Below are 23,342 nucleotides of genomic sequence, written 5' to 3' on the forward strand. Positions count from 1 at the left end.
TATATTTTGGTATTATATATAATGCTTTGATGGACACAAACACCAAGATAATTTAATTAATAGTCTTCTGCATATCACTATTGAGTAATGATGAATTAAGGAGACATCTGCTCCTCAAAATATCAAATCAATTATTAAGCATTTAAGTTACCATTATGTGCTGAGCACTATGATAGGCTCTGAGAATATAACAAAAAAAAATGAAAGCATCTCAGCTTTCAAGGAGTTTACAGTCTCTCAATTAGTGTCTTGGATCCATTAAATGGAGTATTAATTTAGGATAGTCAAGATTGAAGAAGTATTCTCTAAACATTGAACTCAGTTCAACAGATATTTAGGCAGATGCCATGTGCAATACATTGTGCTACCCAGAAATCATACAAACTTCAAATACAGCACAACCTTTGCTCTTACGTAGCTTATATTTTATTGAGTCTGATAGACTCTGTCCATCAGATGTTCCTATTATAGATGATTGGGGATTTATTTTAGACCCAAAACATTTCAAAAATTCTGTCATAAGACCCTTAGCTATTCAGAAAGGGTGTGCTTAGACATCCATAAATGGTAGAGTAAATCACTAAAAACTGCACATTGGCCAGATTATGACATATAAATTGATGCCCAATCCATTTAGTTAGTTATTCAGCACATATATCTATGAAAACATTGTCAATGGATAGTAAACCAAGTTGAGAATTAAACAGGAAAAGAAGGCTGAGTTGGAAAACACGACTTTGTTTCCATGATGTCAAGTTGCTCCCTTCTAGAAAAAAAAAAAAAACGATTTTTTTTAAAAACACAAATATTCTTCTGGTAATATTACATGGTAATCAATCAGGAAATACAATGATTTCAGAAGAATTATAATTTCAGGTGACTCAAAATAAATAGAAACATGAATGACGGACATAAGTAAGAGGCAATATATTAGCAAAGATTATGCCAGAGGTCATGGTCAAGAAGTCATTGTATTATTAGCCAGAAGTCATTGCATTATTGAAAGATGACGTTAAAAAAAAGAGGAAGTAAATGAATTGTCTACAAGGAATAAGGGATAACAAATGAGCAGCTTGATCATTACACTGATATACAGGAAACATTTAAAAAGGTCGATGAGGACTTCTAGCAGATTGGGTAGTTATTCTATTGAGGAATAAGAACAAATATTGCATGGATAAGAAGCTATGGATAGGTTGTGAACTTTGTCAATGGAATGAATGCTGATGAGATCATGAATCAATCCACAAATCAATGCCTTAGTATGAGCTGAGTTCTAGAAGCAAAACACTGGTTGGAAGACCCTTGGCAAGTCACAAAACATCTCTGAGCCCCATTTCATCATCTGTAAAATGAGGTGATTGCACCAGATGACCACTGAGGTCCTTTCCAGGTGTAGTTCTATGTATGTTCCTATGTGTTCCATAGCAAAGAGAAGGTTTCTCAATCCATTTCCTAGATAAAAGGCTAGGTCTAAACAATTTTTTAAAAATTAACTGTTTCTGCACATCCTTCTTCCCTTTCTGCATATATTTTCTGCCTTCTAGTGATTTTCCCTTTAGGTGTTAAGATAACCTCATGTGATCCTAAACCCCTTTTCTGATACACCATACCCCAAATTTTTGCATGTTCCAATTTACTTCTTTCCTTAACTTCAATCAAAATCCCAAATCCCATTCTCATAACAGAGGAACTTGGGTGTTCAGGGAATAATCCATTGAATTAATTCAACAACAAAAAAAGGTGAATGACTATGGAATCCCTGTACCCTTCTTATGACATTTTCTTTTTAAGGTGATGCTTGTTAATTGAAATAAATTTTGAATGATAGAATTTCAGGCACTGTCATAAAGAGAACTAGGGAAAATGCACATAGCATGAGGAAAAGGAGGATGGGGTTTTAATAATGTCTATAGTCCCTTCTAGTTTTCAGATTCTATAATAAAATGCAAGCTATTTTGGGACAGACTAGCCCCACTTGTAAGGAGAAAAATATCTGCCCCCTTGTCAACTCCTCTAAGGTATTCCTGATGTGCAAAGAGGCATCTCCACTTCATTTTGTGAGCCTAGATATTATTTTAAAGAGCCTATTATTTTTTTTCCACAGTGCTTCCTAAAAGGAACAGAAGTCAGGATTTGTGGAGGTGAGGGTATGGCGATGGAACTGAAGAAAAGCAGGGGTTGTGATAATCGTGTGTGTGTGTGTGTATGTGTGTATAGGTATGTATACCTATACACACATGTATGTGTTTGTAAGTTAGTTATTTTGTATGGAATGATAGTATATTTATCACCTATTACAATATAGATGGAGGAAGGTAATGGAGTAAGCATTATTAAGTGCTTACTATGTGCCAGGCACTGTACTAATGTCTACTATACACAGAAATACTGCCTAGTTTGACCCTCATAACAACCCTGGGAGGTAGGCACTATTATTGTTCCTATTTTAAAATTGAGAAAATCAAGGTAGACAGAGGTTGACTTGTCCAGGGTAATAGAACCAGTAAGTGTCCCAGGTTGGATTTGATCTCAGATCCTCCTCACTCTAGGTTCAGTGCTCTCTACCCACTGTGCCACCTAGTATACAGGACATGGTATGCAGGACTCATGATACATATGCATCTTAGTATAGTTCCTGGCACTCAGTAGGTACTTAATAAACATCTGTGGATTAAACAATTAAAATGCAAAAGCCTCATTTTAATTCATGTCATCTTTCCATGTGAAATTAGAAAATTAATTTGAATTTAAAGTTTGTATGATGTATTCTTCACCGTACAGATTTTTAATGCATGAGGCTAATAAAAAGTGGCAAGCAAAATTAACTAAGTAATTCTACGCTTTTCTGCCTTAGGAGACAACATATGTATTTCTTCAAATGAGACTCATTTGATAACGCTGGATAAAATGAGATGCTTGCGGAAACGTTCAGCAGTGTCATTCTTAGGACTTCTTGTTATTTGCCTTCTCTTCATGAACTTGTACATTGAAGATGGGTATGTCTTGGTAAGTTTCTTAGATAGATTAAGTTTTGTAGGAACAGTCCTTCAGGATTGTAAATTGCAGCTTAGTCAAGCAGAGACAAATTGGCATGGTGAAAAGCTCACTGTTCCAGGATTTAGAGATCTAGGTTTCAAATTTTACCTTTGATGCTTGCTTCTTGTGTGACCTTTGGCAGGCCACTTAACCTCTGAGGGCTTCAGTTTCCTTGTCTATAAAATGAGAGGGTGAACTAGATAAAGAATACATCTAGGGACCTTTTATCTTCAGTCATACCCTGACCTCAGAATCAAGCTTAAGACCCTCCTTAGTTTAGAAAACTGTTACCAAAAACCAGTCACAGAGATGAGTAAGCTCAGTGTAACAACAATTATCGATTTGATTTTCTATTTTTATCTATTATCTATCAGATTATCTATTTTTTCTTTCATAGATTTTTTTTGTTGTTGAATGTTTACTGAGTTGAACACTTAAGTACTCTAAAATTTAGAGTAGTAGTAAGATCCTTTTTATCTGTTCTAGCCATGTTCCCTTGATAGAAGAATAAACTAAAGGGTTAATTCCTTTTTCTCTATTTCCTTAGAGACTGATTACCTTCTTTACCTATGATCCTTAAAGATCTCTCTCTGATACTATTTGTATTTTGGTCTATATAGGTACTTCCAATCTGCATGTGCCCAGTTAGCCCAGCCAAATGATTGCTGAATTAATTGGTTAGGGTCACTTAACCCATATGAATTATGGCTATGTATTTGAAATAAGGGAAGAACACCAACTCTTGCTGCATTAGGAATTAGTTATGCTTCCTTGAAACCCCATTGCCTTCCAAGTACCTTTTAATGAGTGTTATTGTTTTGTTTAGTCAAAGAAAATTGACATTTTCCCTTCCATTATAGAGTGTTGACATTTGAATTGATTTTTGAATGGCCCTAAATGGTCCAAATTGGGCCCAGATACATATCCATGTTTCTTGATTATGCCTCAGGAGACAAAGATACTGAGACGCTCAATGGTTTATACAGGCAATTTCGCTATCACTTTATAAATGGATCTTAGATGAGAAGTGGGAGACAGGCACAAAGGCATTACTGTTGAATCATCTTTTCTATCAGATTTCAGGATCACATTCAGGGCAGAATCAACATTCAACAAATATTTAGATACAGCTTTGAAGATAGCTTTCTAGCTTTCTTGTTCACCACAATCCAATTCAGTCAATAAATGGTAATTGAGATAAGCAGGGTAGAGGGAAACTTTGCTAATAGTGATTTAATTAAGATGCCAATAGAGTAGGGGGGCTGACCATGAATGATACTGAGAAATAATCCTCTTCCCTTCTTCACCTTGTTATTGTTGTTAAATCTTGAAAGCAGTGGACTTTATGGGGAGGCACTTTGGTATAGTAGAAAGGACTCAGCTTGGAGTCAGAAAGCCAAATTTTCTGGCCAAAAATTCTGAGACTTTACCATGTTACAGCAGACAAGTCACTAGCCTCCCTAAATCTCAGTTTTCTTATCTGTAAAATGGAACAATACATTTCCTTCATCACTGAATAGTAAAGGAATCCCATCATAAATTCTAAAGCTTTGTTGTTGTTAGGCAATGTCTTGACTTGCAAGTGAATTGGATTTAAGTGAGAGCTCAGCAAAGCCATCAGCCTCACTCTCTCCTCCAGAGTCAGAGTCCAGTGACAAGACAAAGGTCAGGATGATTAGTGATGGCCTGGGATGCAGCGGGAGACTAGTTTGCCTTTACAAAAGAATCTATCTGGGAAGGGCAAACCCTAAAGTCTATATAATAAGGCAATATTATTGAGAAGAAACCTTGAAATCAGGAATAAATGGGTTCAAGACCCACCTCTGACGTATACCATCTGTGTTGCTCACAAGATACTGATCCTCTCAATTCTCTATGCAGCTAAGTTTATGAGTTACAAAGAAAATGCAGATTTGCATTGGTAGAGGGAGTCCCCTATCTTGGAGCTTCCTACATCAATAAAACCACGGGTCCAATCCTGAAATCAATTATATTATTTCTGAATTTCAAATCCTAGGGTACTGATGTAAGAGCCATCAGACCAGTCATGTTTCCTTGAAAAACAAAGTGAATAAATAACAAGTAGTTTGGGAGTGGCCATACCCATCATTTTATTCCTATTGGGAAGTCCCCAAGAAGAACCTAGAGTACATATTTCCACCTGTTTTCTAGTTCAGTTTGTGGTGCAGTTAGTAATGTTCTACACTGGGAGCCCGGAAAATCTGAGTTAACAAATCCTGCTTCAGGAAAATACTGTGTGATCCTGAACAAGTCACTTGCCTGTTCTAAGGCTTAATTTTCTCATCTGTAAAATGGGGATTATAATAGAACCTACCACCTAGGGTTGTCATAAAGATCAAATGCTATAACATATGAAAAGCCCTTTGTAAATCTTAAAGTGGTATTTAAATGCTCATTGTTATTAAATAGATGAACACCTGTTCATTAACTTAGTCTCTTACAAAGTCACCTGGAGCACTGTGAGGTTAAATGATTTCCTTAGGTCAAGGATTAAAAGTCTTGAATCCAGCTCTTTCTGAAGTTTAGGTGAGTACTCTAATTCAATATGCTGAATTGCTCATAGAACAAATAGAGAAAAATAAATGATTGTGCTTCTTGCTTAGAAATCATTTGTTTGTGTAACTGTTTCTAGAGAAGGAAGTGACATTTTGACCCCCTTATAAATTAAATCAGTAATGTAAAGAGCAGGTATACTTTCACTCTTTGTTTTCTTCAATAAACAGCTTCTGTGTCTGAGAGGAGCTTTCAAGGGGAATTTCAATAATCCATTGTACTTACTGGTGAGAGGTTCACTATTCATAGACACCTTTCTATAAACCTCCAATGAAGAGAGCCCCCTTTGAAGTCATTGTGAGCCTTGTGAGTAAAAAGTCATTTAAAAATCTGGAATAATTTCAGTATTTATTTCCAGGTTTTATTTTCCTTTCTTTAACAAATGTCTATTTATTGAGCCATTCATTGAGCATTAATTGAGCCAGGATCCCTGACATCATGGAACTTAGCTATCTCAGGCATAAACATATCTGCACAATGTAAGATTTTTGTTGTAAAGTCATTTTTCAGTCATGTCTGACTCTCCGTGACTCCATTCGGGGTTTTCTTGACAAAGTTATTGGAGTTTTTACCATTTCTTTCTCCAGCTCATTTAACAGATGAGGAAACTGAGGCAAACAGTTTTAAGTGACTTGCCTGTGTAACGCAAGATAGAATTAGATAATTTCATAAGTACAAAAATAAAATCTACACAAGGAAAAGAACATTGTAAAAAGGTTGGTAAAGCAAAGGAATTCCATAGAAATGGTACACCTGAATTTTAGAGAAGAATTTCACAAACTCGCTCATCACCATTAGATGATAAATTTACAGGTATAAGAGATTTTAGTGCTGTAGGATTGTAGTTTGAGGTCACCTAGAACAACACTTTTACTTTAGAGATGAAAAATTTCCCCCATTAGGTTAAATTATTTGCCCAATGTCACATAAGTATTGACAGAAGAAAACTTGAACCCAGATCCTATGATACTGAATTCAAATCATTTCTGTTCTATTCTGCCTAGTTAGTTGAATTCAACACAGCCTTATTCAATACTTCTAGTCTTGTGTTCAGTGCTAAGTTCAATACTTCCATTTACCTGTGATCTCATCATCATGGGAACCATCTTCCATGTGTCCACCACAATGATTTGCATTTTACTAGTCCCATCTTCTACAATTCTCAATCATGTCCTCTCACATTTGCTCCAAAGAAGGCCCCAGGACTTCCTATAAGCCTTTATCAAGATATTTTAATCATCCCAAAGTTGGGGATACAGAAATTAGAAAAAAAACAACTCTACCCCTACCCTCAAGGAACTTACATTGTACCAAGGCTCAAGTATTCAGTGATGTAATCACAAATCCACAAATGAATCACAGAACATTACCTGAACAATGGGTATTAAAGACACAAAGAAAAAAAAGAAACAGCTAATAGTTCCTGTTCTCAAAAACCCCACTGTCGAAGAAAGAAATCAACATGCAAACAATTATGTACATACAAGATATATACAGAATCAGTAGCAGCATGGACGAGATTGGATTGGATCTGTAATGAAGTAGAGCTAAGGTACCAGACCTTGTTCCAGTCTAGCTCCCACAGCCATCACTGAGGGAACGAAACATTGTGGAATGGTGGGGAGGATGGGCACCTTCCTCATCATCATGAGCAACAACTGTCACCAAAAGGCAGCATCATCCCACCTCCCACCCTCAGGTCCTGCTTCAATCCCACCATCATAGTCATCATCTGCGGAAGTGGCGAACCATTCCCATTAGCTACCGATCAAAAGCCACACACAATGCAAGCAAGACAAACTAGCTAAAGCAGCATAGTATCCTGAGGGACACAAAGGAGGGAGCATGTGCCTAGCAGGTCAAAACACCACCACCACCTTGACCATCTTTCCCCCTCACATTCCAAAGGGGTAAAAAAAACTAAGGTTCTAAAACTAATTACTTTGGGGATAGCAATGTTTCTAACCCAGTGTCCTCAGCCATCATCAAGGAAAGCAACCCCAATGGAGACACAGCCTGACAACTGATCCTGAAGGTTCCATAGCCACAGCTGCCAAAGACCCAGAAAAGAAACACCTTGCCACCAAAGCCTTGCCACTGTCAAATTGTTCAATATCAGAAACTGATATGATTTTGTCAATGGGTAGCATCAAAGAAAAAGCATTAACATCTGCACCCTAAAGACCCCGGATCTGAAGCTAAAACCTTGAATATGTGTAGTCTCTACCATTAGAATATGAGCTCCTTAAGAAGAAGGACTGTCTTATTTTTCTATTTGTATCCCTAGCATTTAGTGCAGTGCTTTGTACATAGTAAACAAACATTTAATAAAGACTTCAGTCATAACAATTTTATAGAATACTAATGTAAATGGTATGGTAGTATGAATTCACTCCCCTACTCCCCTTCTATGAAGAAAAAAAATACCAAATGAATCTCATATGTCAAAGTCAGTCCATTTATAGGTTACCAGATCAGAGAATGAGTAACTTAGAGCCAGGGAGACACCTGAGAATCAGTATAGTCCAAACGTATTATTTTATAAAATCTGAGAAACAGATGTGGAGGGGTTAAATGATTTATCTAAGGTAATATGTAGAGTGTTCCTAAAGTCTGGACACATAGGCAAAAATGCGTATTTTCAAGAAATGAATGAAATTTTCAACCACATTTTATTTAATTGGAATATTAACAAATAACAAACATCTTCAATATGATTTCCATCATTTGTGATACAAAAATTGATGCGCTTTGCAAGATTCACATGAACTAGATGCAATAAATCCACATTGCCGTCAATTTTCCTATGTGTCCAGACTTTAGGGACACGCTGTACATGGTAAATGGCAGAGCCAGAATCCAAAACCAAGTCCTATGACTTCAAATTCAGCCTGCTTGCTATGGTACCATACTGCTTTCACAAGTCTATGCAGTACCATAAATAATCTTAGTTCTCAGATTAAAAAAATGTAAAGGATTAATTCTAAGAAATATTTGGAAAGTAGAAAAATAATACTATCACATTTACTATGTTAATAAAAGTCAATACATTTTAAAAATCAATGAGGATACTTTTACACTTGTTCATTTCATTTTCTAACTCAATAGTATTTTGAGAATTAAATAATTGTTTAAATCCAAATACTGATTTCTATAAAAGCATAACATCATACCTAACATGTTATGTTGAAATTCATTTGTTTCCCTCTTTTTATAATGTGCAGTTGTCATGATGAAACAAGGCCTCTTTGAATGGTATTTAATATAGGCAGATCTTAATGATATCCATCTCTTACTCTCCCATGTTAATTCTACTTTTCCCCATGCTATTTCCTTTGAGTTTTCTTAGAGTTTAAAGAGCATAGAAGGTATATTCTAAAGTAGACCTGTGCTTAATGTTCATTCATTTAATCAACAGATGTTACACATACTCTCTATATAAGGTACTTCCTATATATTAAGTCATGTGGGTGATCCAAAGTAATAAAGGGCATAATAATCTTTGCCCTCAAGGCAAATAAATCAATGCATGAGAAAGCATACTAAAAGATTTTGGAGGAGGGAGATCTCACTTCCAGATGGGATATCAAACTAGGCTTCTTGGAGAATGAGGTATTTTATCTGGCTCTTAAAGGAATGGTAGGATTTCAACAGGTAGAGATAAGAAGTGGAAAAAGCAAAAGATAGTTTTAAGGAGTAGTCTGAACGAAGATGTCATAGCAATGCAGAGGTATTCTATGTGTGTAGAGTACAAAGGATTGGGTCCATGAAAAGAGAAAAGTATAGTAGGTTAGAGCAAGACTAAGGTCAGTTTGTATGCATGGCTAGTAAGTTTTTATTTATTAACAGTTAATCAAGACTTTGGTAAGTAAGGGTGAAATGTTTTAGTAATAATAGTTTATGTAGATTTTGTTCAGTCATGTCTGACATTTTGTGGTCCCATGTGGGGTTTTCCTGGCAAAGATCCTGGAGTGGTTTGCCATTTCCTTCTTGAACTCATTTTATAGAGGAGGAAACAGAGGCAAAAAGGGTTAAGTGACTTGCGAAGGGTCACACAGCTAGCAGGTGTCTGAGGCCAAATGTGAACTCAGGAAGATGAATCTTCCTGACTTGAGGCCAGCAGTCTATCCACTGCTCCAATTAGCTGCCCAGTTCATTTAGAATTCAGAGGTTCCCAAAGTAGGCCCCTGGGGAGCACTGGAATGATCCAGGCAGGTAGTAGCCTCGCGTGCAATTGGGGGGGCATTGAATAAAAATAAGGGGCCAGTAGAAGCATGAGGAAAGAAGAGGAGAATATTTAAAAAAAAATTCACAGGTGTTATCTGTTGTTTAACAGAGTTAAAGTTATAGTGATTTCATTATTTTCCAAATAAACACACAAAATTCAAAGTATAATGGATCAGTGGTCAACTCTGCTGACAGCACTGAACCAGCAAATGTTGGCAGGTGAGATTGTCTGGAAGTCCAGCATGCATTGGCAGGAATACATGCATGTAATGACTTATTTACAGTATGATACTGTAGGGTTGCAAGAAACAATATTTCATCATCAAAATTTCAATGCAGAAAAAACATAAATTTACAATAAATTATTTAATTTATAATGGATCATTTAAAAATATACTTTATATATATATATTTTTTGAAATGACACAAATTAAAAAAAAACATTAAAGGCTTAAAGATTTCCAGTGGGGCATTGAGTACTTTTTTGTAAAGGGGGAGGTAGGCCAAATAAGTTTGGGAACCTCTGATTTTGATATTGCTCCAAACTAATCTGCATGAATGATAATACATGTATTATTATTGACATCATAACCACCACAATGACATCTACCATTGTATCATACCAGTTTAACAGAATGGCTAAAAAGCCAGCCTTACTACCAGGAGGATCTGAATTCAAGTCTTACCTCTGGAACATGATGGTTATTTGTCTTTGAATAAACCACTTAAACTCTGTGTTCTGGATAACTAAGACTAGACTACAAAGAAGGTACCCAATCTGCATTGGTGCAAGTAATATCCATACCTGGGAATTCATTATGTCCATGAAATCACAGTCCCAGTCCCTCTCTTTATATTTAATACTATTACCATTACATAGGGCAAGAAATCAAAATCAGTAGAGATTAATTGATCTGCCCAAGTTGGTAGGCAGAGCTACAATATCCACCAGATATTCTAACTCAAGATCCAAAAGAGAAAGAAAGTCAGAAGAATACTAGAGGTAAGAAGACTAGTTAGTTGCCAAAAACAACAGTGTTATCTAACTCAAATATAAACTGGGGCCACGAAATCATGGATAAGTATCTCTGAAGGAGCACATTGGCTTAGAAAATGATATATTAACATTATCTATGCTCTATCATATTTATTTTCTTTTGTTAAATATTTCCCAATGACATTTTAATCTGGTTGTGGTTTCACTAGGAATCATCTGCCAGGCAATGAGTTTAACACCTCTGCTCTGCATTACTGTAATGAAACCTTAAATAAGGTTGATGATAGATTGCCAGAAATAGAAAGGAGGATACGGATACAATAAAAAAATGTGGAGATCTTTAGTCATGCATTTTTATGAAGGGTAACAAAGAATCATCAAAGGATTACTTTGACAACTGGATTCCTTCTGCAGAAAGGGAATTATGAGCTTCAGGGAATAACTCTACATAAAATCCTAGCTCTTTCAAACACAGCCCAAGTCCACCTTATCTGCCATTTGGTGGCTATATGCACAATCTAAAACCATGTTTAACAGCTTCACTTTTCTGTGAGTTAGTAGACATGTTGACATGGTCTCTGAATGAAACATAAGCAACGTTTTAAAAACAATATAAGTATAAAAGGTTGAATGACCAACTTTGCTTAGCTCCAAGTCTCTGGGATTCTTAACCTGGAGTCCATTAACTTTATAAAATATATTTTAATAACTGTGCATATGTATATATATATATGTATATATACACATACATATACACATGTATATGTGTGTATACACGCACACATGTGTGTGTGTGTATATATATGTAATTTCCTTTATAATGCAATATGTTTTATTATAAGAAGAGATCTGAACTCTTGAACAGACTGCCAATGCTGTTCATGACATATCAATAAAAAATTTTAAATCACCTAGTATAGGGTCTATATTTATATTCTAGCCAGTGTCACAATTGATAGGGTATTGGGCCTGGAGTCACCAAGACTTGAGTTGAAACCTGGATTGTAATAAGTACTAGCTGCATGACTCTGGGCATGTCACTTAACCTCCTCCAGCCTCAGTTTGCTAAATTATAAAATAAAGATAATGATAGCACCTACCTTGGAAGATTGTTGTGAGGATCAAATGAGATATTTGTTAAAAAAAAACATGGCACATAGTCGGAGTTATGGAAATAGTTATTCCCTTATCTTTCCCTACATTTATATTCCTTCTGGTTCTTTATCTTACAGCATAAATAAATACATACATAAATGCATACACACACGCACAGAGTAACACAATATTTGTAGGATAGTAGTACTTAGGAAGAGTCCTGGTAGATCCTTGTAGATAGCCAAAAAATTACTCAGTTGAATACTGCTTTATTTACTTATCATAAAAATATGTAAAAAAATGCTAGGAAATTTAATACAGTGCCTTTTATATTTTATTTAATGCCCTGTTATGTCATTCATTTTGTATAGTGCTATTCAATGCAAGAAAAAACCTCAAGTTTTTTTAGGAATTTGTTTGAATTTACACTCCATGGCCTATGTTTTTTTTTTCTTTTCAATATAATATCTATGAAAAGTCATACCAACATTAAGATTAGCATTGCCATTGAGTTAAGGATTATTAATCTGATGATTATCAGCATCTACAACTGGTGAAGAATATTGTATGAGAGTAAGGAATTTGATGCTGAGAGTGACTGAATATACAGAGAACCTCAATGTCCTGATCTAATAACTTTTAAAAATCTTACTTCATATCCACAGATGTCTACATGGCAATTTATGTGTCTGAAAACACAAATCTACACATATAAATCTATCCTATAGGAAAGACTTTGTGTGCCCTTAACTGCAAATTAAGTTGGTGCCATTGTAAATTCAATTAATATCACTAGGTGAAAAGTTACACATTCCAAATGGGAAATATATATTGATTGCATTCCTTTTGAATTATTGAAAATTGCTTATCTATATTGTAAAACCAAAGGATATCTTATGAGGAAATAACGAAGAGTGTGCTTATGTTCATAAATTGAGTTTTACATTAAAAAAATTTACAGTTTAAATGTGTTACAACAAATATTGGAAGCAAGACATTCTGTATAGCAGAAATTTTTATCAGTTCCCCACCAATGGCCCCTTACTCTAAGGCTAGGTAAAGGGATCCTTTGTATGGATAATACCCAGTTCAAGAAACTGTCCCTGTGAATTCAGGTTGTCACCTTCTCCTCAATTTAGTATTAGAGAACTGTCCAGAGTTCTTAGGAGGTTAAATTATTTACCAGGGTCTCATAGCCTATATGTTTCAGAGGCAGAACTTGAACCTAACTCTTCCTAGCTTCGAAGGATGTACTTTATCCACTATTCTAAGCTGTCTCTATTTTAAAGGAATATTTAAGAATAATTTCATCCAACCAAATAATTTGGAGTTTGTGGTAATAGGATCTGGCATTTTGAGTTGGCCATGGAAAGGTTATCAAAAGCTTTAATAAGATTTAGATCAGATTAGGCTACATTTCAAAGTCCTTTTCAACTATCGATCTATGGTCTAAAGATCCTATGAGTCTCTCTATTTCTTAGAACAGTTAGAATGATGAATAGACATTGCTTATTTGAGTAATGCCAGTATAGGCATAAAGAAAAGTCTCTGGTTTGAGAGTCAGGTAGAAACCAGAATAAAGGTGGAAGGTACAGTCAACTAGGCAAGATGGGGAAAAACAATCCAATTTCTCTTCAGTTGTTGCATGTGCTATCTACCACAGTTTAGATTTTAGAAGGATAGAGGGATATACAGGCATGGACTATGATTCATTCAACCAAAATTTACTGAGTACCTAATATGTGCCAAGATAAAAAGTTAATGCATATGACACCCTGTGGCCCAACCTTTCGTTATTCATTGCTTAAGAGAGAAATTTTCACCCATGTACACCTATTACTCTTTCTCTCTACCTCTTTCTTGCCATTTAGAAGGGAGACAAACAGCTCATTAGAGAAACATCCACACATCAACTGAATTCAGAACGTTATGTGCACACTTTTAAAGATTTATCTAATTTCTCAGGAGCCATAAATGTCACCTATCGCTATCTAGCTGGCACTCCATTACCAAGAAAAAGTAAGTATCCCTACATTAATAAGTGTGTGAAAGTGCTTTATAGAAAGTTTTCTTTTTACAAATCTAAGATATTATTATTTATGTTCAACATAGTGAAAAATCTTAAAACTTTTCTACATGCCAAAATTATTCTTATATCCACTCAGTTCACTTTTTAATAATCAAATATTGATTGACATTGCAGACAAAACAACTGTTTGATTTCATTTTCCATTTTTTGATTTAATGCTGAGGTAGTAAATAAATAGCTTGAGTGGAAAGTCTTAAAAACTTTTAAAATCTGTTATGTACTTATTTTGCAGTGTTGAACTTACATAAATTGTGAAAGATGGATTGTTTTCCTCTACTGTCTCTTTTGTCTATATGCTACAATCAAAATGTAAAGGTTTCATTAAGAAGCAGGATCACAGAGGGTTTTAAAAGTCTTCTCACCAATGTACAGATCTTTGTGTATTTGTGGTTCTTTCTCATATTCTGGGATATTCTATGAAGATAAAATTACTAGTATTATCCCATAATTAAGTCGCATCATTTTAGTTGAGTTTCCTACCCAATCCCTTTCTACTCATAGTCCCTGGCTTCTTGACTCCCTCCTTGATCTATGTGATGAGTACCTTCAAATTTTCCCCATATTTGTACCCCATTTAGGCCATTCTTCCCCAGCATGCATCTTAGACTTTCATCTTCACTCCCGCCTCTTTCTCTTAAAACATTCATTTTATACAGTCTGTTCCCTCAGGGCCTCAGAGGCATGGTTTGCTAATCTGATAAATGAATTTGTTCTGAAGTATCAATGAGGCATAATAGTTCGATGTGCTAGTAACATGTTTACTTTCCAAAAGGGACATCTATTGCACAACCTGAAGGACTAGATGTCTTAATGGGAATTTGAGGAACTGAAGTAGGCTGCCAAGAGAGTTTTTGTGGCCAAGGAAATTTTAACATAATATTGTAACTAAGCAGGTGGCTGCCAAGTCAGCCTTTACTTAAAAAAGCCAAAACTAGTGATCAATAAATATTACTACCATCTTTATCTTTTTATTATTTCACTAATGAAAGTTCAAAATTTGTGCTTATCTGATTGACCATGAGAATGTGATTTTTTTAAAGTGAAAAATTAAAACTCCAGATTTTGGAGGTAGAAAATACTTTAGAAATCTCCAACTTTACATTTTATAGATGTTTCTTGAGACTCTTATGTTGTAGATTTCCACATGGTGTAAATTAGAATCAATACAATATAGAATCTTTAAACATGGAAGGAATTTCAGAAGTCATCTAGTATAACAAGTACATCCTCTATAATGACAACATTCCCAACAAATGATCAGCTAGTCTATTCTTGAAAGCCCAGAGTGTTGGGGTGCTTACTATCTCATGAGGTAGTTCACCCAACCCATTTTTTAAATACTTGTAAGTGCTACAAAATCCCTTCTTATTCTGTTCCATGATAAATCTTCTGACTTCTATGCGCTGGGCCTAGTTCTATACTCTGGGGTCAAATAAATCAAAAACAAATCTTTATGCTACTGTAGCAACAATGTTGCTTGCAGCTACTGTAGAGGTATAAGGCCAGTAACACCAGCACACAGAAGGGCTGTTAGCACAAGTTCTTTGATTTGCTTTATAAGGAAAGCAACTTAAAAGGGTTTACAAATCTCACGTTAATTACACATACATATATCATTCACCTAGTTCAGGGGGAAAATATCAGCCTCCTGAACTTCAGAGAAAACACAAACAAAAATTACAAGCAGCACTTATATAAGCAGAGCAAATAACACAAATCAGGGGACAGGGTTTCTGTCTATCCATAGTAATACATATATAGTTACTAGAGAGAGAAGCACCAACCTCTGGCTTTTCAAAGCCAGGGGAAGTCCTTAATGGCTACCCAGAGTCTCATCTAGCCAAATCACAGGAACACTCTTCCAATGAGGGAACCCCCAAAGCAAAATGGTAACCTCTGAGTATATATACACCTCTTCAGGGTCAGCCACAGTGGGCGTTACAACCATGTGACTCAAATTCATGTGACTTAAGCAGGTCATCAAAGACTTGATTCAATCAAAGACTCAATCAAAGACACTTGATTGCCTTAGCGCTGAGAAGCACTTTAAAAGGAAAAAACATCAAAAAGTCCCACTTTGCTTGCCATTACATCTACCCAACATTCTATTTGGCTTCTGTATCTATGTGCAGAGAAGTGGCAGAGTGGATAGATCACTAGTCTTGCAGTTAGGAAAAACCTGTTTGAATCCTGATTCAGACACTTAGTTGTATGACCTTGGGCACCTCTCAACTTCAGTTTCTTCAACTCCATAATGCACTTATTTCACAGGATTGTGAAATCATGTGAAACACACACATGAAGCACTTTGCATACCTTTAAATGCTCTAGATATTATAACTTCTTATATCTAGATAGATAAGTGTTTATATGTAAAAAAATAAGCCTTTGCATTTATTCTACCCAAATTTCTTCTTTGGATTAAGATATTGCTCAGATTTGGTCAAGCTGAGAGTCTTAAGACCTTCATTGAAACCTTCTTTTAGATTAATTTAAAATTTTGGTAACTAAAAAGAGGCTCACAGTCTCCTCTGACAACCCTATCATATCTTTGTGATAATTTTTCAATCAGTCAGTAATTCATCGAGCACTACTTTCATCCGTCCTGGGTGGTATGTAGACTACTCTCACAGTAATGTAATTTCAGTATTTTTTCCCTTCCTTCAAGCTATACCCCAGAATTTCCCACCAAAGTTAGATGCAGTGTAGATATCTGAAAGAATGTCAAGCTAGGAATCAGAAAACCTGGATTTGAATTTCAGTTCTCCTACTAGTCATGCTAGCTAAAGCTTGAGAGTCCTCATTTGGAAAATATCAATAATAATACTTATACTGTCTAATGCAAAGGGTATTTATGAGGATTATACTCTAAGTGAATTATATGGCATTAAATACCTACGAGCCATTATTATTGCCAGTATGTTTTCTGCATCATGTTCGGTAATTCCTTCATTTTTGTGTAATGTTATGTTCTTACCCCTTTTACTTTGCTTATTTTGAACTAAGTATATACTTGCATTGCTCTCTCCTAGTCAGGCATCCCATCTGACCAAGTTTCAGTGTTACCTTTGAAATTACATTCACCCCTTTGTCTTCACATCCCAGCTTATTTTATTTTTGACATACATTCTGATTATTCGTATACAGATACTTGAGGCCACGGATATATTTTCTCTTTTTCTTTATGAAATATTGGAAACTTTATTTGCTATTCTTCTTCCTATACTATGCCCATTCTACATGCCATCTGAGATGTTCTATATGGGAATTTTTATCTCTCTCCCTTTTCAGTTTAAAGCCTCCTGGATAATGTCATCAAGTCTTAGGGTAAACATTTTCTTACTGAACTTTTTCAGCTTTGCTACATTCCTAACCAAAAAGTCAACATCCCAGGAAGACAAGTTGTGTTGTTTAACACCACCATCTTACTCATTTGTATTATTCTTTCTCCCCCTTTATCTACTGCTTTTAATACTAATTGACATTTTTCTTCCACTTGAATTACAAAGCACTTTCCATGCATTATTTCATTTGATCCTTAAGACATCTATGAGAAGAGGATAATTTGAATAGTATTCTCCCCATTTCACAGTGAGAAACTGGAACTAAAAGAGATTAAATGAATTAGTGATGGTCACAAAGCTGGGACATTTCAGAGGGTAGAGTCAAACCCATATCCTCTATCACCAAATGCACTGTACCATATTGACTCAAGTCAGTCTAGGAAGCATAAGTTAAGTACCTAATCTTTACAAAGTATGTGTTGATTTCTGACAATACCTGATCCTCAAGGAGATTACATTCTTATGGGAAAGGGACATGCACACAGATAAAGAAATGCCAAATATATAAAAATAAATTTGTCTCAGTGAGTCTGTAGGATGGGGAAAGTAACTATGAATCAGAAAAGATCTTCAACTGAGCTTTAAAAGAAGTTGAGGATGCCAAGAAATGGGAGGCAAGTTACAGAAGTATTTCAGGAATAAGAAACAGTTAGCACAAAGACAAAGGTGTGGGACATGAATAATTCTATATGGCAAATGGGTGCATTTGACTAGAATGTAGAGTTGGTAGAAGGGAGTAAAGATAAATCCATCTAGAAAGACAAGATGTTACTAGTAGGTGAAAAAACTTTAAACACCAAAAAAGAGAGAACTTTATATATCATCCTAATGGAACTAGGGAGTCACTGAAGCTTCTGGAAATTTTGAAGGACCTTTTGTGCTAAGTCCATTTGGCTCTTATTTGATAAATAGATAGAAGACCTGGAAGACCAGAGGTAAGGAGAAAAAAAATGGGAGGTTATTGTGATAGTCTAGACTAAACAAAAAATAATGAAGTTTGGAATAGAAAGTGGCCCTATGAGTGGACAGAAAGGCCTAGTATATATAAAATACACTGTGGATATAGAATTGACAAGTACTGGCAGCTAACTGGGTATAAGAAATATAAGGGAAGAGTCAAGTATAACTCTATTGTTATTAACCTAGATTACTACATGGATGGTAGTGCCCTCAAGGGAAATGGGGAAATCATGAAGAGTCATGGAGTTAAAGGGTATATAATGACATTCCACTCTGGTAGTAGTCGATTTAGCTTTTTGTTCATAATTCAATAACCCTTAGATATTTTTTCCAGGTCCCATTCAATAAACACACACACACACACACACACACACACACACATACACCTGTACAATCATTTTTTCCCAATAAAAAAATTAAAAGGAGATAGGAATCCTCAAATATGAAAGGTTCAGAAAACTTTCTGTCATATATTAGGTACCTGCACCAAGAAGAAAGCATCATTTCTCATTGTCCATATCTAGGGGAATTCCTTCCCTCCTCTCAAACAGGGAGCTGATAATGAACTCTTCTTCCTAGGCCAGGAAGGGAATTCCTTGGTGGCTGTAGATCCTTATTTGATTATTAACAAGTTACTATCTACTTCTTTTTCCTCATGAGGAGCAATCTTTAAGTCTTAAGTCTTTTGTCTTCTGTCTCTGTCCCTCTCTCTCTAATCCTCCACATCTATTTAGTTGCCAAAAAAGTAGCTACTATTCTTGGGATAGTCCAAGATTTTTCCTGGAGAATTCTGGAGTTCTCACTGCTTCTCTCCTTTTGTATTATCTCTCCCATCAACTTCCTTCTTTTCTCTTTTCTATCCAAATTGAGGATTGTCATCTTCTCTGCACTATGAACCTCTCATTGGATTATGCCTTTTCACAGGTGTAGCCATTAAATAAAGATAGTCATGTTTTCAACTCTACATCAAGGGTTTTTAACTTCTTGTGTGTATCAAAGACCCCTTTATTAGTCTGGTTAAGTCGATGGGTCACTTTTCAAAATATTTTTTTTTAATTACAATAGAAGGAAATGCTTATATTTCAAGTAGAGGCTAGTAAAAATGAAGATATAGGTTGTTTGCTTTCCCATCCAATTTAATAGGATCCCCCCCCTTGAAATCCTATCCAAATCCTGTTCTGGAAGATCCCCTGATATAGATTGTATCTGATAAAAAAAGTTTCATTTGAAGGAAAGAAGAAATAACTTTTTCACAATAGATTGCACAGTAATGTCAGCATCATAGAACCACATATTAAACATAGTCATAGTAATGGGAATTTTCAAAAATACAGTATACATCAAAGAATTTTGACTTGGATACAAGAAATTTCTTTTATATGAAAATTGAGCAGTTTATAGTTCATACTAGCAAAAAGTGGGGTAACAATTTAATACAAATGAAAATATAAGTCTTCTAACAGCAATTGGTACAAAAATAAACTTTAATCATTCAATCACCAAACAATTGAAAAAAAGATTCACCTGTAATTTCCACTTGCATAAATTGGAGATAGTTTGTCAGTCATAACTTTGAATGACTTCCTCTTTTACATTTTTAAAATAGTTTTATATTATCTAAATATCTATCTGTCTTCTCTAATGGGCTTATATGGGAACACTGAGCTGTAGAACATTTTACACTCTATTTTATTTTATAAACAAAGGTTTAAAGGAACCGTACCCATATTAGTATATTTATAATGTAATTTGCTTTCCACAGAAAAGAATCAATTACACATAAACCATAATAGCTTTTTCACATGTAGCTTAATAATTTAATCACAAAATGTCCTATATTTCATCATTCACTAAGTTTACTGGCTACAGTAGCAGCCCTAAGGGCCAACCTTGATTGTTATGTGCTTTTCAAAACATCTAATTCATCTTCCTTCTGAATTCTTTTGCCCAGAGTACCTAACAGTTGGACTTTCATCAGTCAAAAGAAAAAAAGGAAACTATTTGCTTGAAACAATCAAGTCTATATTTGAGCAATCCAGCTATGAAGAACTGAAGGAAATTGCAGTGGTCGTTCATCTTGCAGATTTTGACTTACCTTGGTGTGACAGTATGGTACGAGATATTACGCAGAAATTTGCTCATCACATTATTGCTGGACGATTAATGGTCATACATGCTCCTGAGGAATATTATCCAATCCTGGATGGCCTTAAAAGAAATTATAATGATCCAAATGACCGAGTCAAGTTTCGATCCAAACAGAATGTGGATTATGCTTTCCTTCTTAATTTTTGTGCCAATATTTCAGACTATTATGTAATGTTAGAAGATGATGTTCGATGTTCAAAAAATTTCTTGTCTGCCATTAAGAAAGTGATCACATCACGAGAAGGCTCTTACTGGGTGACACTGGAATTTTCTAAGCTTGGCTATATTGGAAAACTCTACCATTCCCATGATCTCCCACGACTGGCACATTTTTTGTTAATGTTTTACCAGGAAATGCCTTGTGATTGGCTATTGATTCATTTCCGTAGTCTCTTGGCTCAAAAGGATGTGATGCGCTTTAAACCTTCTCTGTTCCAGCATATAGGATATTATTCCTCATACAAAGGAGCAGAGAACAAATTAAAGGATGATGACTTTGAAGAGGATTCATTTGATATTCCTGACAACCCACCTGCAGAGCTATACACAAATATGAATGTATTTGAAAATTATGATGCAAGCAAAGCATATAGCAGTGTTGATGAGTACTTTTGGTCCAAGGCACCTGCAGTAGGTGATTATTTTGTAATTGTATTTGAAAAGCCCATTAATATCAGCAAAATTAAAGTGAGTACTGGAACAGAAGATCGACAGAATGACATCTTGCATCATGGAGCCCTGGAAGTTGGGGAAAATATAGGGTGGAGCAAAAAAGGGAAACAGTGTTCCACTTACTTGAGACTAGGGGAATTCCAGAATGGAAACTTTGAAATAGCAGATGTGAAGCACAAAGTTCCATTTGATATTCACTGTATAAGAATACTTGCTACCAGAACACAAAAGGAATGGCTGATCATTAGGAGTGTTAGTATTTGGACTTTTCAGCCACTGAATCAATGACTCCATGTTACTGAACCAGGTCTTCCTTTCTAAGAGGGGAGTGCATACTATTGGTTGGATAGCAACAGGTGCTATTGCCCAAGGGATGACTTCACTTTGCTAATAATGGAAATCTGGGACATTACAAAACAAACAAAAGCAATTTATTTTTTACTAGTTCAGCCAGGCAATATATAAACACTAGTTTGTTGGTATGTTTTGAATTTTATAGTAAAAAAGTTTTCATCCATGTCTTTGGATCCCCGAATCCCTCTTTGTTGTTGTCTTTGGCTTTTCAAGAGAAGGCAATGCTTGATAAGAAAAATTCTCATCGAAATTGGTAGTTTTGATTAAACATTGTCGAAATAATTTGACTTCATTATATCTGTGTATTAAAGTTGATGAAAGTTGATATTTTTATGCCATGGTTAATGTTGCTTTCATTTTAAAGACAGTTTTAATAATGTAAGCTTCTTAATATATTGCCAGTTGTATTTGAATGCCAAAAGAAATGATGTGGATTAATACGACACATTTGAAATGTGAAGACTGATATGTTAATTTAGTTGGACAGTGATTATTGAAAAATAATTGTTGACAATGTTCTTGATTCTGTAGTAGAACCCTGGGTCCAGTTTGTTCATCAAATTTTATATATTAAGCATTGCTGTCAAGCAGAGGCAGAGATAGTCTGAATGATAATTTGATTTCCCTTGGGAACTAAATTCCTAGTTGCCTCTAATCTATCCCTCATCAATCACATCTGAAATGAATGAATGAAATGAATGTCATTAAGAAGCAAGGCCTTTGTAGGAGAGTTCCATAGGTGGGGAAAACCCATCCCAATGACTTGTATTAATGGTAAAATAATTTTCATGACATTCTTTAAAAAAGTGATACTGAATCTCTACTGCTAATAGTCCCCCCACCCAGAGGAACAGTATTTTCCCTGCAATTATTTGGCAGGAAAAAAACACTAAACTTGAATTAGGGTAACAAAATTACCTATCTCAGAGAAAAAAAAAGAATAAAGACAGCTTGCATTTGGTTTAACCTTATAGCAATTTAGAATATGAGCAAGTGCTTTTAAAATTTGATTATATTAACATTTGTTAAAAATTAATCTAATTGAAAAAGATTTAACTTTTTCCTATCAGTGTTCAGCACGGCACCTGACACACAATATGCTTCTAAATGTGGCCATGGAAAGAGCTCAGGACCTGGAGTCAGGGAGACCTGAATTCAAATTCTGCCCCAGAAACTTACTAGTTATGTGATCTTGGGAAAATTACTTAACTCTCTCTTCCTCAATTTCCTCCTCCATTAAACAGGAAAGTAGTAGCACCTATCTCACAAAATTGTTTTTAGGAACAAAGGAGTTAATATCTGTAAAATGCTTTGTAATCCATTAAGTGCTATGTAAGTGCTGGTTGTTATTATTAATAACAATAATATTATATGCTAGTAGACCGTTAAAAAGTAGGCTTTAGACATGGAATGAGACTTGGAAATTCTTATAATGCATCCTCTTATTTTATCAAGAAGAAAACTGAGGCCCAAAGAGACTGGAGATATCACCCAGAGTAACCCAACCAATTACAGTAGTGTCAGAACCGCGACTAGAAAACAGATCACTTGTCTCCCATTCCAGCACTCTTTCTATGATAGTACAATGCCCTCCCCGCTCCCCCCAAAAACCCAACTTTCTTGACTGGATTTCATTTTCCCAGTGTCTAACTTACACAAGCAAGGCCTAGGAACTCTTCCCTGGCATTACAGATCCCTATAAAGTATTACTGCTCCAACTATGCCACCAATATTGGCCCAACATTCATAGAAAGCCTCCCTAAAATTACTATCAGAGAATAGCTTCAATAGCATCATCTCCCTGTTGTTGTTCAACTGTTTCGGTCATGTCCAACTCTTTATG

At 35.4% G+C, this 23,342-nt stretch overlaps 1 protein-coding gene across 1 annotated transcript; it reads left to right on the forward strand.

Annotated features, from left to right (window-relative positions):
* Positions 1 to 2,113: 2,113 nt before the first annotated feature.
* On the forward strand, positions 2,114 to 21,433 carry MGAT4C (MGAT4 family member C). Its single transcript, XM_036761900.1, has 4 exons — positions 2,114 to 2,144; positions 2,858 to 3,009; positions 13,804 to 13,951; positions 20,277 to 21,433. Exons 2-4 carry the CDS (start codon positions 2,911 to 2,913, stop codon positions 21,431 to 21,433), a joined length of 1,404 nt encoding a protein of 467 aa, XP_036617795.1. The 5' UTR covers positions 2,114 to 2,144; positions 2,858 to 2,910.
* The last annotated feature ends 1,909 nt before the right edge of the window (positions 21,434 to 23,342 follow it).

Source organism: Trichosurus vulpecula, chromosome 5 (assembly GCF_011100635.1).
Source record: "Trichosurus vulpecula isolate mTriVul1 chromosome 5, mTriVul1.pri, whole genome shotgun sequence".
Classification (NCBI taxonomy): Eukaryota; Metazoa; Chordata; class Mammalia; order Diprotodontia; family Phalangeridae; genus Trichosurus; species Trichosurus vulpecula.